The sequence below is a fragment of the Melospiza melodia genome, chromosome 5 (assembly GCF_035770615.1).
Source record: "Melospiza melodia melodia isolate bMelMel2 chromosome 5, bMelMel2.pri, whole genome shotgun sequence".
In the NCBI taxonomy this organism is placed as follows: Eukaryota; Metazoa; Chordata; class Aves; order Passeriformes; family Passerellidae; genus Melospiza; species Melospiza melodia.
The window spans coordinates 71,384,679-71,400,271 of record NC_086198.1 but is presented as its reverse complement, the minus strand read 5'-3'; the positions used below and the strand labels follow the sequence as shown (position 1 = coordinate 71,400,271).

At 38.9% G+C, this 15,593-nt stretch overlaps 1 protein-coding gene across 1 annotated transcript in view; it reads right to left on the bottom strand.

The window, feature by feature from the left end:
- GABRA4 (gamma-aminobutyric acid type A receptor subunit alpha4) overlaps positions 1 to 15,470 on the bottom strand; it is a 46,114-nt gene extending 30,644 nt beyond the window's left edge. The window contains exons 1-6 of the mRNA XM_063157344.1: positions 15,334 to 15,470; positions 15,112 to 15,230; positions 5,925 to 5,992; positions 3,282 to 3,502; positions 3,097 to 3,179; positions 1,216 to 1,359 (exon numbers count right to left, since the gene is read on the bottom strand). Of these exons, the coding sequence (XP_063013414.1) occupies positions 1,216 to 1,359; positions 3,097 to 3,179; positions 3,282 to 3,502; positions 5,925 to 5,992; positions 15,112 to 15,230; positions 15,334 to 15,416 (718 nt within the window). The 5' untranslated portion in view covers positions 15,417 to 15,470. The remainder of the gene's footprint in view (positions 1 to 1,215; positions 1,360 to 3,096; positions 3,180 to 3,281; positions 3,503 to 5,924; positions 5,993 to 15,111; positions 15,231 to 15,333) is intronic.
- Between the last annotated feature and the right edge of the window lie 123 nt (positions 15,471 to 15,593).

Sequence of the window (15,593 nt, the reverse complement as noted above, 5' to 3'; positions counted from 1 at the left end):
AAATCCCAGAAAGAGTAGGTCCTTACACAGAAGTTGATATCAAAAATGCTATAATACAACTAATACTGAATTACATTTTACAGTATAAGCAGGATTTTAAAAATCCTTTTGACAGCTGTTGAAGATGAGAATCCAACAACACAATTTATCTACCTACCACAGTATCTGTAACATTGTAGTACCTACCTGCTGAATAAAAAATTAAGAACAATGATACACATCAAATGTTATTCAAGCATCTCAACTTTTTGCTAGATTTTTAAGTCAGTCCCACTATGATAATGAAACAAATCATTGAGAAGAATTAAAAATACTCTAAATTTATCTAGAATGTTGTAATTCATATTAAGAAACAGACCAAAAAAGCAGTTTTACCATAAACACAACAAACTGTCTACAATAAAGCACTACAGAATGAGCCTTTTGGGACACCAAGGAATTTTTTTTTATTAACTCATAATAATCTATATGCTGAGAAGTAAATTTCTAGTGAATTGCAAAATGCCATTTTATCTTTGAGTAAACCATCCATAGAGCAATACATCAAGTATGTTTGCTTTACTGGTTTCATTTTGACTATCTCACAACACCCAAACCTGCTGATGCTTAGAAAACGATTCCAAATTTTAAAAATATTTTGGGAAAATGCTTGTTTATCACCACACTGCTCATCAGTGATACTTCAGTCATTTTGGATGCCTGTAGTTGCCATTTGCCTTATTTCTTACAGCACAAATCAGCAGAAGTATCTATTGTGACTAATGTATTTGTGCCTACCCTTATCTGGCTAGAGGGTTTTTATGGTTTTAATAACCCATTCTGTATGCTGTACTTCTATCCCGAGCTGTTTGCACCACCAAACAAAGGAAGTCTTTTGCACATAATGTGGATACAGTGCTGAGAAATTACTTCCTCACCCAGGCATCCTCTCGACTCTTCAAACTGCATTTTAAGCAGTGATTAAATGCTCATTTTGTCCCTTGGAGTAATGATCTCATTCTAGCTTTCTGAAAGACTGTCGCAATCTACTGTAATGAATCTGCAAATGTAAATCTCAAGGACAGAAACCTAATTCAGATTTACACCCTCAGCCCTTAATACATACCCTATGACATTCAGTAGAATAAAACGTACAGGAAGAAAAAGAAAAAAGGCTTTGGGCAATGTTACAGGTTAGTTTTACCTCAAGTTGACTTTTACTGATGAGATTCCTACCTGTAATAGATTTTATAGTTTCAGAGGATACCGTATGCCCAAGCAGGTCATACTGAACTAAACTGGAAGACTCCTCAGGAACTTCCACTGACTTCTCAGGTCCTTTTGTCCAGGTATAAATCATTTCACTCTTTGGATAAGCATCTACAACACAGCATCAGTTTGCATAAATAGGAAACTTTTTTCTCATGCCTTACTAAGAACCAAAGCTACTGAAACCAAACAGTAAAACATACATGAACAACTTCAGAAGATACCTTTCATGTTAAGTTACCCCCAAAAAGCCACCCTTGGAGTAGAATAAATAAGAGCTGAGGTAATATGTCAAGTGTCACACATAAATTCACTTCAAATATGAATGTGAAGACTAAACATAAATTCCTTATGGATCAGCCCTTACTGGGCATGTAAAGTTTATCTTTATTTCAGCAATTTCTAACTATAATTTTACCATTATAATATACTAATATAAAAAAGAAAAGAGTATGTACAAGGAAGATATATTTTGAAGGCTGGGCGCACATTACTTTACAAAAAAAAAAAAAAGATGATTATACTAAAAATGGCAACATTTTAAACTTCTGTTTAAAATATTTGCCAGAAACCGTAGGTCAGCAAAGAATTCACAATGGCCCCAAAATAAGCACACACAAAGAAACATTTTACATTTAATTCAAAAGACATGTCTTAGGGCTAGCATTCAATCCCTACACAGTCCAAACTCCTGTTAAAATTGAATCAAATCAGTCTTACATTTGAAATGGTTACATGTTATTTCAAGTTTCACTGTGGGAAACATCAGACTAGTGTTCAGCAATTCCTGCTGAGTGGTGATTCTGTCTGAAGAGCTGTTACTATGAATGAGCCCCCACTATCAAATCCCCCCTATCATAGAACTGATATCAAAGGCAAATCTTGCAGCACATGGCTTCCACTGATGAAAAGTCGTATCAGAGCTGTGTCTTTCATACCTCTGTTCAGGCTGACTATCCAGCTGTATAAGTTAAATTTATGCAATGCAAAATCTCTGAAGGCTCTGCAGCAATTCCTGACTTCAGAGCTCTGGGGTCAAGGAGAACAGATTAATGTCCAGCCATTGGAGGGTCTAAAGCAGAGAAGTCAGTGACCAAGAAGGCTTAAAAGAATAACAAGATAGTCAATGGAGTGCACCAACCATTTCCAGGGGGTCTCAGAGGTCTCTGCTTTGGATTCACATCAGGGAACCACAGCTACCCTCTCTAGTTTTTATGCAGCAATCCCAAACTGTTCCTCTATCCAAAATTTGGATATTTTTCAAAAACCTACATCTGACTTCAAAGCAGAAAAGTCATCTGCACTAAGATTTTTCACACCAGTTAAAAAGTTATTTATTTTGTCTAAACTTGCCATCCAAACTCCTCTTACAGGCCAGCAGACAGACAATTACAAATAGACATCAAATCTCTACACATAACCTACACCTCTTTCTTAAGATGCCAATGTGCTTCCACTATCTGTAGAGAAAGTCAGCTAACCTGCTTCCCTAGGTGTCTTTTACCCGGCTGTTTAAAGGTAAGTTTCTCTAATCCAGATAACCTCTCACTTCACTGAGTATCCAATTCCTCCCCAGGAACCAAGAAAAACAACAAATTTCAAGCAACTGCGTGTCCAGAGTAGTGGGGTTTAACATAATAGCTGAATCACCACCTGCTTTTTAGTTCTCTGGGTTTAATTTTTGAGGTACTAAATTGAAGTATTGAGGAAATTAACAGGAGTTTTTTCTGCATAGAGATTGCATATCAAGACATAACTCTCTAAATTCATAAAGTCTAGTAACTGCTTAAAATTTAATTCTACTATTTAAATTCTGTAGTCACAAGAAATTTGATAATTGCAACTTACAACTCCCAAATTTGAGAGGACAAGCATGACCATCCATGGGAAAATCCACTAATCTCATGGGACACTCTGCACTTATTGTAAGCCTATAATGGAACAAATTAAATAGTCTCTGGTTGCCATTTTGTCTAGGCAGTACAACTTTTGCATACAGTAATTGTAAGAAGTCAAACAAATACATTAGATACCTCATTGTGTACAGGATGGTGCCATTTCTCATTATTCTGAAGAGTTTATTTGGGGCTGTCATATTATGTGCAACAGACTTTTTCCCATTCCTGAAGAAAGTATCAGGAGTCCATACCTTCGAAACCATCAAGTTGTTAAGTCTTAAAATTTCAATAGGGCCATCATATTTTAATCTTTTATCTACCCATGTCTGACGAAAGAAGACATCCATTGTATATTCCTGTATTAAATTGCAGAAAAACAAAGATCACATTTGCATGTGTGTTTCCTGTAAAAGAAGAAATCCCTCAGGAGCAAAGAAATCATTAGAGAAGAAAATCCTAAGTCCACTACAAAAACATCTTTCCACCAATTAAAGTGTCTTGTGTATTTCTTAATAGCTTAATTTTTTACATTAGTCATATCAATAAACTGCTACACATTTAATCATTAAGGAATAATTAACCTAATTAAGTTCAAGGAAGCAGACAACTGAGTTGGAAGTCAAGCATATAACTGGAAACAAAATTATCTCTGACAAGAATTGTCAACAGATTTTTAAAGAAAATATATCCATTGATCAGCTGCTGCTGGCTAAATTGAAAATACCAGGACAAATGATTAGTTCCACTTTAAAGTTAAGAAAGAAAACCCAGCTTCATCTCATGGAAAGTAAGCTTTTAACTGAGGAAAGCTAAGTAAATCTTTTGCCATGCCCACAAAACAGGGATAATAAACTATATAGAGATTTGCATATATATCTACATTTTTTAAAAGTATGTAACTATTCCATTAACTTCCTCAGAAAAGTCACTCAGATGCTCCAAAGAAAACATGCAAACAACTGCAGAACAGCAGACAGAGGCACATCATGAGAAATCAGATGTGAATGAATGGATGAAAGAATGCATTTCTCATCCCAGGAAGCTAAAGCATTTTACAAAAAAGCTGCCATGTGGCAATGAAAAAGGTCACGTTTAAGTCCTTTCTACCTTGCAGTTTTGATTTTGTTGTTAAGCAATGTTTTCTGACTAGATTGCAAATTTTTCTGCATAATGTCTCCATTGAAATTACTTGTAAAACCGTAACTATTTGCATTGGCAGGAGGCATGACTACTAGTAATGCATCTTAGGATTGCATATCTTCTTTTCCTCAACTGTATCCTCCACTGTGATTTACAGTCAATCCATGAAAAGTGTCTCCTCTAGTGTCATTTCTTGCTGGCAAATTCATAACTCATAAGTAGCAGTTTCTGTTATTAGCTTCTACCTGACAGATTTTGTAATATAAGGTCTCAACCATTTTCATTAAATGAAAGCCATTCATAAAATGAAAATGGGTACAAAAGCAACTAAAAAGACGTTCTGACCTCCCCTGTACTGAGACCATAGCACGCGTCACTGTTGCAGCAAGTTTTATGAGTGCAGCCACATTCAGATTACATTGGGTCACTAATGGATATATTAACTGAAGAGTATTCCAGAAACAATTCCTGCATCCCTAAATAGCCTCCTAAATCATCCTTAATGAAGAAAGGGGAAATAAACTTTCCTTTTTCAAGTTCCTTACCCATCTTCAGTCCATGTTGTCACTTCTGCCTAGATATATGCTCCAGTACAACTAATAACTTCCCCTGAAAATGAAACCTGAGAGATGACGTGCAGCCCTCACTGCAGATTTGAGGCACTTATTACTAGATTTCTTGGGACCACATTCTTGTACCCCTTGACACTCTGAAAAGCATCATCCTGCATGTGATAATCAAAAAAGGGGTAAGATGCATTTCAACATTCGAGTGCTGTCACAACTGCAGCTCTGGAAAAAAATACCTTACTATCACATACCTTTCCATATAACGAAATTAAATCAGGTGCAACACAAAGTGAACAACAGCACTATATGGGAAGAAAATTACTACCCTGAAACTGCTTTTTCCATGAAGAAGTTCAGTTCAACACATAAGGGTGCATTGTTTCCATGGGATTTCTTGATTATGTTATAAAAAGATCAACTGCTGCATGATTTAAGGGTGCATCACTGTATTTGAGAAGTTGATGAGAGTTTTGCTGGATTTGACCTTGAAATCAAAAGCCATTCAGCCACAAATAACAGAACATGCAAATGTAATATTTCTCCTCTGTTACTGTTTCATGCATGTGACTTGGACATTTAATTTCTGAATATACTTGTGAAAACTCTTTTCAGACAAACATTTGCTGAGAGTGATGCTTAAAGGAGCACAAAGATCAGCAAAGGGCATTCATCTGAAATGAAAACGTCAACAAGTATTTTTGAAGTGATGTCATTACTATTCACCTGAGCATACCACAAGTTTCAGAAATGATAAGCAATTTCAAATATATTACACATTTTCCCCACAGTAGACTTACTTGGACACTCCCTGCAAGGCTGGATTCTGCCTCTGTGCCGTGAAAATCTGTTTTAAATCCCATGAAGTGAATTTCTTAAGCCAGCCAAAACCCACTGAAAGTGTGACCAGAATCAGGCCTTATGTATCTAATTATAACCTGTAAATTAAGCTGTTACTAATCTTGCCTAATTTGCATGATTGACAGAACAGTACAGATGAAGCATCCACTCCTACTGCAGCTAATGGTTTCTCAGAACCAGGAAATAGCATTTTAATCCCAGAAATACATACCATTTCTACATCAGAAACAGGTCCAAAACTGGTGACATATATATCTGTTTTGACTTCAGTAACAGGACCTAATGTATGAAAAGGAAGTGAGCAAGAAAATTTGAATTTTGCAGGTCAATAATTCCCATAAATGATCCTGGTGTGTGAACAGTTACCGCTTTCAGGGTTCTGTGGACGAGCAAGAGCAAAATGCAAACAGAGGTCAATTCAGATAAGTCTCAAATAAGAAGCACTTCTCAATTACCTTTACCACATAAGTAAATCAAAAGCAGCATTGCCATGCAAATCCCCATTCAGAAAACCAAAGTTGACTCAAGCGCTAAGAAAACTGATGCTAAAAAATTAAAAGGCTCACTGAAAACACCATTCTACCTTACAACAAGCACTGAATCCCAGAAATCCACTTTCCTCAAAGCATTTATTACTAATATTTGGACCTACAGGCAATAACTGGGCAACAGACATTAGCATGCTATGTACCAAGTAATTTAGTATCGCAGGATCAAGAACTGCATCCACTTCCCGAGATGTACTTAAGTGCTTTAATACTAATATCCAAAATAAAAGTTGGAGGTCTAAGTACCTTTGAGGGTTTGAACCAAGATGCACATTCTGCTACAATGTCTGTCGTGAAAGAACCAAAGATACGTAGGACACTGCCAAAAACAGTGCACTGAACAGAGGTTTTGCACTCTCACAACTCCCTATGGCAAATCAACCACCAGAGAAAGCAGTTTCATTTTAATGTATTATTTCTTTTACTACCTTGAAGTCTTAAATGGGCATTTGCTCCTCCGTACACTCTACATTTCCCCTTAAACCACAGAAAACATGCACTAATTTCACTGGGATTTAGGTCTCTTCCTAATGTAATAATCTAGAAGGCTGCTAATCATGATCCGCTGTTATGACAATTTTGTGATCAAAGCATTAGCTAACAGTTTAATTCAGGTAATTAACTCACATTATAAGTTTGATAAAGAAATCTACCAAAGGTCTTACCAAACGGTATCTGTTTGAAAACAAAATGCATCATCTACAAATTCACAACCAGATTCTAAACCCCTACAGCTCAAATTACTATAAAGGATAAGTGGCTCAAGTCTGATAAATCAGGTTTTATCATAATATTTGCAATCTAAAAATGAAAGAAGGAAAGATTCAACAGAGTTAGCAGCAGAAGAATGTCCCACTTGAAAAGAAAAAAAATTCTAAAAAATCAGTCTTCACAGATGTCACTTTGAATCAAATGGTAAAAGATAAAAAAAGAAGTAAGCAATGGGAAAATAGGGAAATTGAAGTTCTTGCACCTAGAATAAGTCTCAAGCTGTGAACAAAAAGTAAAAGAGAACCATGCAAAATTTTTTTACTATAGAATTTGCCTATTACTTAGAGATGAAAAGCTAAGAATTTTTCATCTAAATGTCAAAAAGATTACTTTGCTGGAAGCTAAGTTTCTCAGAAGGGCATTTTTTCAAAATAAAAGTAGAAATTCCACTGTACAACAGTTGGTAGCTCAGAGATCCCTGGAAAGTTGTATAGTTTGGCATGTCTGTCTCAAAGAGGCTTTTAAGAAGCAACCACCAAGTTCCAGATTACACACTTTCATACCAAGCCATTTGTTTTGCAATGGGTTACTGCCTGAACATGGAAGCTGCTCCCCTTTCTCCAAATAATAAAGCGTTCATCACTCAGGGAAATCCACAATCGCTCATTTTACTAACCACATGGTCCAATGACATTTCCTGAATATATTGATTTCTGGAGAGCAGAAGAGCTCCAAGAGATTAGAAGTGAAGACATTTATCTACAGTGCTAGAAAATAGCAGAGAAAAGCCCAGTCATACTTGCATGTAGAAATAGACGAGATTCAATTACCACTGATCTCCCATAAGTACACTTTTAAAATTTACCCAGGGTTGATTTAAATAGATAGATATTTATTTCATTTGATCTTGAAATAGTTCTGCAATCAGTTCTACAGAAGTGAAAAATTCATTTTCCCACATAGCTTTAATAAGAAAATACAGGAATTGGTCTTTGTTACTCAATAATAAGAGAATACTGAATACTGCACTCAGTTCCTGAAGGATTCCCTTTCAGGAACTGAGTTCAATATTCAATACTCCCTTTTTACTGAGTAACAGAGACAAGTGCCTGAATTCCTTTCAGGAACTGCTTTACTTGTTAGTTCTAAGAAACTAAATAGGAATAGTCCTTAAATAAATCCCAGACCTTTAAGTGCTTTTCCTCTGATGGTATAGTCTTTTCTTTAGCTCACAGAACACTGTAATTTTACAATCATACCAAATTGAGCAAAGGGTCAGATTTTCCTACAGGCGTGAGCGGCTTCTCCTCAGACATTGATTTCTTTTGTTTTATTAAATGCTTACAGCTTCATGGACGATAGGCATTGCAACTGGTTTTTGAAGTTTCTCAGAAAGGGGGAAGCTAATATCAAGAAGCTAATCTCCAAATCACCAAGCCTACAAGTTAATGCTATTTAGAAACACTGCAGCAGCAGCACAAGACTAAAACCATGTTTGAATTGTTTGAATTCACTCTCCAGTAACTGCTATTCTGCCCTCAAATATTTATTAGTATGACCCATGAGAAAGAAGGAAGCAGGAACTCTCAGACAATTATGAGGCCACAAATATATTTCAGTTGCTTGTCCAACATGATGGCAGAAGAGTAACAAAACAGATGTGAAAATCACACCTTATTCCACTAGAAAATGGCAGATGAATGTGTATCTAGAGATACTTTAAACATCATAACAGTTATCCAGCTAGTACAGACATACAAATCCTTGATTTGCAGCCTTTGGCCTTGGCCAAACAGTTCAGTGTCTGGTAGGAGCAAAGACAGTGAAGCTGATTATCTCCTTAATGCTTTCTCTCCAATTGCAGCCCTTTCATGCTCCACGTCTTCCACCTACACTGGCCTTAACAGTTGTGAAGTGACACATCTTGGATTTTCCAGCACATCCCAGTACTTAATGCCAACCCAGGAGTATCTATGGCGACACCAATACCTACCTCTTATTCTTCTTGTTCTAGAAGAAAACATAGTTGGTAACAATAGCGGGGGTATAAATAGTGAGTCATGCTGCTGCCTCTTTTTTAAACTATTATTAATCGTGGGAATTCCTGTCAACGAGGAGGTGATCTGTAGTCACCTAACCTACTTTTACTGGTGATTTAAGCAGCCCTCCAAAACGAATGTGTTGCACCACTTAATCAACTCAGGCTCTGCAAGCAGAAGATCCTATTAGAATCCTTAACGCTCTATTACTGGCAATAAAATGCAGTGAGTTGTAAGAAGGCAAATTAACTTTAAATATGACCATTTGGGCTTACCCCTCAATGGATCTTCACAAAGTATCTATCCACCATAAATCTTCAGGAATGCTAAAGAACTATTTATATCATACTGGTGTGTATTTTTGTGTCAATGAAATAGGAGGAGAGTCCTACACACTGCAGTGGGAACAGTTACGTCTGAATCACTGCTTGCAAGATAATATACTTTAAAGAAGCTCAGGCAGGATTAAAAGCAACCCCTGCAAAAAGCCAGAATAGTTCAGTGTTATAGATGTTACATGTGGGCTGAAGAAGTGATGCCAGGCCCTAACCCTGGGAAGAGGAGTGCAAGAGAGCTCTCCCATGCACTTTATGTCAACATATGGGATGAACTGCAGCACAGCTCCCAGTGAAAGACTTCCATTATCCCTGCGTCTCCATAGGCAACTGTCACTGCAGAGATCCCTGCTGTATGTAAACACTCAAATCCTAAACAAGCTTTCTGTATATTGCAAATTTTGCCATCAAGGGTCCTGCAACTAATCGGAAACATTAACAAACAAGCCTGTACAAAGGTTTCAACATACAAAGTGCAGTTATGCTGTGCAGTTATTGGTGCTATTATGAGATCAATCCCAGGATATATAAACCACATAAAATCATATTACATCAGTTCCTACGGCTACATTAAAAAAAAAAAAAAAAAAAGTAGTTGCTACAGATTTTTTTTTAAATATAACTATGTGTGAAAGATTTGGTGTTTTCTCTGTCCAAGTTCTTGCTGCCTGAATAGGGTTGACATTTTTTAAGTGAGGAAAAAAAGAAAAAAAAAAACCCATCATATGAAATATGTTCTCTTGTTTCATTCTATCAGAAAGAACAGCTAAGGTCACCTGCTATATGTAAGAATTCTGCTCAGAAGCCAGAAGTAGATAGGGCATTTTTAAAAAATTAATGCAGAACTCAAACACATGGGCTACATTCTCTATCAAATTACAATACAACAAACGCAGCAGCACGCAATAACCTTTGTCTCTATGTATGTTCATCCATCAGCATGTCTGAACCTGAAAAGGGAAAAGTACACCTCCAGAAATTAGGAGACTACTATTTCTTTGTCTATTTATCAGCAAAACATCTCTGCTGAGCCAGCCAATAAGCCTGCTACTGGTGCCAGTTTTCATGATGTGGACACCTGTCTACTAAGAACTGGACTAAGAATATCAGCTAATTTTACACAGATCACTGAACAACAGACAGATGGTAATGACTTCAAGCATTACTAACGGAGGCCAAATTCAAATCTGTCACCTACAGGTATCTAACACCATATCCTGTTAAGCTTTGAGTCATCAGCTTTCACCAGCTGAGAAAGAATGGACAACTGCTGGGAAAAAAAAATGACCCACTTCCCTTTTCAATGCTCACTTCAAGTCCTTTTGCAATCTAAATAGTAAAAATAAATTATAATATCTATTATGCTGAGCAATGGAACCTTTAAGGTACGCCTGAGTTCCTAGTAAGAGCAAATAATCATGCAGATATTTTTATTTTCTCTAAAAAGAGAAAATTGCCTTTGCACTTCAAATGTATTCTGTGTTTATTTTCTGACTAAAGTCCTGCATAGACAGGAAATGAAACTCTTCAGAAATGCTGTTCATCAGCTGAAGAACACACAGACTAAAGGGGCACAGAAACCTTCTCCTACCCTTCCTAGGGGAGACAATGGCCAATATATTTAATTCTACCAAGTACTCAGCTGCACTACTGAGCTGCACTCAATCACAAGATCGTGGGAAAGAACACAAAGGGAGGAAGAAAAGTAAAAGGGGAATGGATGAACACAGTCCTATGCCTTCTATTCAGGAGTCAGCAGCAGATGTGGCAATTTCCAAAGAGAAAGCCACAGAGCTAACACCAGTAGTCGATAGTGAGACTCAAAACTTGTGCCAGGTTCTACCTCACACAAATTAACAGAACTCAGGAAGGGAGAGGGCTCCATCTTTCACCAGCTGATGGGCAACCACACCTCAACACATCAGCAGCAGGCTGTGGGTGATGCCACAGCTTGTGGTCAGTAGGTTCCACAGCCAATCTGAGAGCCTGGGGCAGGAGGCAAGTCACACACCACTTATTTTCTTTGGTTGGCCATACAACTGGCCAGTAAAAGCAAGATACCAGAGATCAGATGTTGTCTGAAAGGCACAATTCATTAAAATTAGCAGATACACAGCAGCACACAGTCTTGTCATTCTCATCAGCTTCAGTCTCCTTATTCCTTCCTATATCTCTAAGTCTAGGTTTAAGTGTGATTAGGTACTGTATCATGGCCAATTTCAAAGACATCAGCATATTTTTCAAAGTTACTATCCAATACAGGTTTGAATCAGCTCTTGCAGGCCCTTACTAATGTCAAGAGTCACTCAGGTAAAGTCTGAAACCATGCAAGGGTTTAAAATGGCAAATCAGACCCGGGCTTTTTACTTCAAGTGAATAAGGCTCCTTTCAAAGACTTTGGACTTCTACTGTCAGTTTGAAACTAACGACCAGAAAATAAGGTGATTTTCAGAGAAAATAAAGCTTCTGAAATTTAATGTAATATACAAAATTTTAAAAGCAGATGAAAACTGTAGACAGGGTTTACCTAGAAATGCTTCTACTTCAAACTTTTACAGCTGAATCAAAATAGTACTCTGGTAGTACGCTCAAAGTTTTCCAGCAGATGATTTTAATTAATGTCACTACAAGCAGTTTCTGTAAAAACACTGTTTTTATAGAGTGGTTTTGACCACAAAACCTACTTGGATTATAAATTGCATGCAGAAATTCGGGATAAGGGTATAACAGAACATACAGTGTAGGAAATGAACTAACTTCACTTCCATCACACTATTTTCAAACATCATACAGCATTACTTTACTCATTAGTCTCTAAATACCTTCCATCTACCCAAATTCAAAACTCTTATGCATTTAAAGTCTTCCTGACAGCAGTTGCAGGGCTTTTTTCTTTTCCTACATGAAACTGCCCATTCTGCTTTATTTCATTCAATTGCTAGGTGACATTTCTTTGCTACTAAAGAGTAGCAAATCTAGAGAGTTAGATTCTCCCCCTGCCTCAGCTTAATTGAACTTTCACCTAAATGGTCTTTTAGTAACCTTTTTAATAAACACATCTGGTTTTGTTTCTCACATTACCAAACTTCGCAGTGCATCTTAAGGTGACAGCAACTTTTTAAGTTTATTAAATTCATTTAATTAAGTGAACTTATGGTTCAAGGTGTCAATGCATATCTACCACCAACAGAAGCTTCCACATACTCCACTGGTGTTCACAACTCTCCTGGGAGACCACGTCAACATTTGTAAGCATGCTGAGGCAATCTGACTTCTCCTCCAAAACTACCAAAAATTGTGCAAATTAATGATAGTATGGAGAATATTGATCCAGTTGTAGGCAATTTCCAAAATCAAACATTTTCTACTTTGCTCCGCGTGTGAATTATCTTCATGTATTTTTATTTGTGGTAATGCTGTAACATGCCAGCAAAATTCAGAATTTGGCTACCTCCCCAAGTCTGATTTTAAACATAATTTGTGCCAGAATTAGAAATATTTTCATCAATATGAAGTTTAAAATCAGCATCAGTTAGTTCTCTGTGAGGCCTTTTGTTCTTAAAATAAAACTTTCATTTCAGGCCCTGTGAAAACTAGATGGTGAATCAGCTTCAAGAAGAAAACAAAAATAAGTATTCTGCTGTTCATCAGAAGGTGATGTAGCTTTAACATTCCCAAAACACACTACACTTTCCATCTCTGAATATTCCCATCCCCTCTGACATTTTGCTTGCAATGCTATAAACTAGTGAGTGACCCACTTTCGAGCTACAAATCCCACTTCTGATAAAGATTTATCAGGAAAAAGCCCCAAAATAAAGGTAAAAATTGATTTTTGTATTCTCTATTTGAATAAATGGTCTGTAGTTATTACTCTGAGCAATGTCAAAAAGTGAAATCTGATCAGTTACAGAAATTTCTTTCTTTGGTTGGTTTTGCTTTTGGTTTTTTTAATCCAAAGTTGTTCTTCTCAAATCGGGTGTAGATAATTTTCACTGTAAGGAGCTAGGGAGGCAAGCATCATTTTTAAAACCAAAGCATTTTCCTCCATGTTTTACTTAAAAGTTCAAAACTCAAAGATGAGTGGTTAAATGTTAGCCATAGAGATGGTTATGAGGAAGGAAGAAGCAAAATAATATCCATTTTGTGAAATATTGGCCCAGAGATGTTTTCCCCAGGCTGAAATCTGAGTTTTTGCTTCTCTCTCTCATTTACTTCAATATTCCCAATGTGAAAGTTCAAGAAGATACAATGAACTTTTTCTCCTTGATTGCGTTTTCTGAAAGTCTTCCACACTTACAGGGGAAAAATACCTACTCTTGCAAAACATCTGGCAAAGGACAACTGTATTAAAATAAAAATCACCATATATTACATATTTAGTGGTTGTTTAATTTTGGAAATCTGATAATGCTCATAAAGCATCTTTTCTAGATGACTAATTACTTGGCATTCAACCTAAAATGATGCCAAACTTAGCACATCTCTTGTACGCGTGCAGAAGTGTCTGTAACCTCTCCACAAAGACTAAATTGCAAAAGACTATCAGTTCCCAATGACTCCTCCGGGTGTTAATAAATTTAGCTTCCTTCTCACTTGATGTGTAAGCTAACTTAAGAAGGCCTCATTTATTCCACACACTCAAAATAATGAGAGTGGTCCATGGGTGCCAGGCGCTGTCCTTTGACAATCACAATCATGCATGTGAGAGCACTGCATATGGCATGTGGGGAATGTGCTGGCATACATGTCAGTGTGGATGGATCACATGTATGGAGAAGGTACTTTCAGAGGAGGAAGAAAGTATTTTGCAACATAAACCTACGCAAGGATCTCATTCAATCCTGTATTGGAAGCAGCCTATAAAAACCTCATTACAGCTCTGAGCATCATGAAAAGGTCTGTAGCATTTTTTAATAAATATTTTAATATTACTTTTAGTTTCAAATTTGCGTTTTTAATACCTTCTTTCCAGATTACAAAATAAACTTTTATTTTGCCTGGGTCTTAATGATTTTTGGTTCCAAGACCCTGCACAAAAACATCAAAATCATAAAGAACAGCAAGTCTGGCTGCTTCTTCAGCACCACAAAACTGCATCTTAACAGCCTGGGGAAAGGAAGAGGCCCAAAACCCCCACACGCAGAGCACAGGTGAAGGCAAATTTAAAACCCCGCCACGTCTAATTCCTATACAGCCATCAAGTCTACGACTTCTAAATCAAACCTGGAATTTCAGCAACTGTGGTAAAGAACTGGCACCTGAGCTCTGATTTTCCCTAACTAGGGGAACAGAATCCATTAGACCTAACCTCCTAGGCTGCCAAAAGTACACTTGTTTCTTTTAGGACCCGATCGTGGCATTTACGGGTCAAAACCCGCCAAGACCGAGAGGAATACGGGTGTTAGACCGGTCACTCCGTCCCCACCAAACCAACGCGCACCAGCCTCAGCGCTTATTTTTTCCTCCAGCGCAGCAGCAGCCGCCCGATGCGGGGATGTGGGCAGAGCAGCAAAGCGGGGGCTGAGGCCGGGACCGCCCCAGCGGGGCCCCCGCGGCCGGGACTGCGCAGCACCCCCCGGGCTTTCGGGCCACCCTCTGCCTCGCCGCCGGCCCCTCCCGGAGGGTTCGGACCCCGCAGCACGGATGGGGACACACCCCCACGTTTTCGGTCGGCAGCGGGTCGGTCCGAGCGGTGAGCGCCGCGTCCCCCGCCCCAGCCCAGCGACCCCCCGCCCGCCGCCGGCACCGCGCCGCCACCGTACCCCCGAATCCCGGTCGCAGCCGGTTGTCATAGCCATCCAGGAGGCTGTTCAGGATGTTGGTAAAATTCTCCGGCCACAATTTCTCCTCTTTTTTGGTCTGCCCTGGCGGCCCGGTGAGACTGCGAGGCAAAGAGGGAGCGGGTGAGCGGAGCCGCCGGAGCCCGAGGGAGCGGCGGCACCGGACCGGCCGCCCGGGTCCCCCGCCGCCGCCGGGCTACTCACCAGGTCGCCAGGCACAGGCAGTGCAGGAGGGCGATGGAGAGACCCGAGGACATGGCGATGGCTGGCTCCTTGGCAGAAACCATCTTTGCATGCCATACTTCACGCCTGGGCACGTTAAACGCCTTGTCCGGGGCGGGGAGGGGGACGCGGGGCCCGGCGGGGGGGCGGCGGCCCCCGGCGGTCCCACATGCGCGGCGCCCCGGTTGCCAAGCGCCCGGCACGGGCGGAGGAGCGGCGAGCGAGTTTCCCCGCGCCGTTAA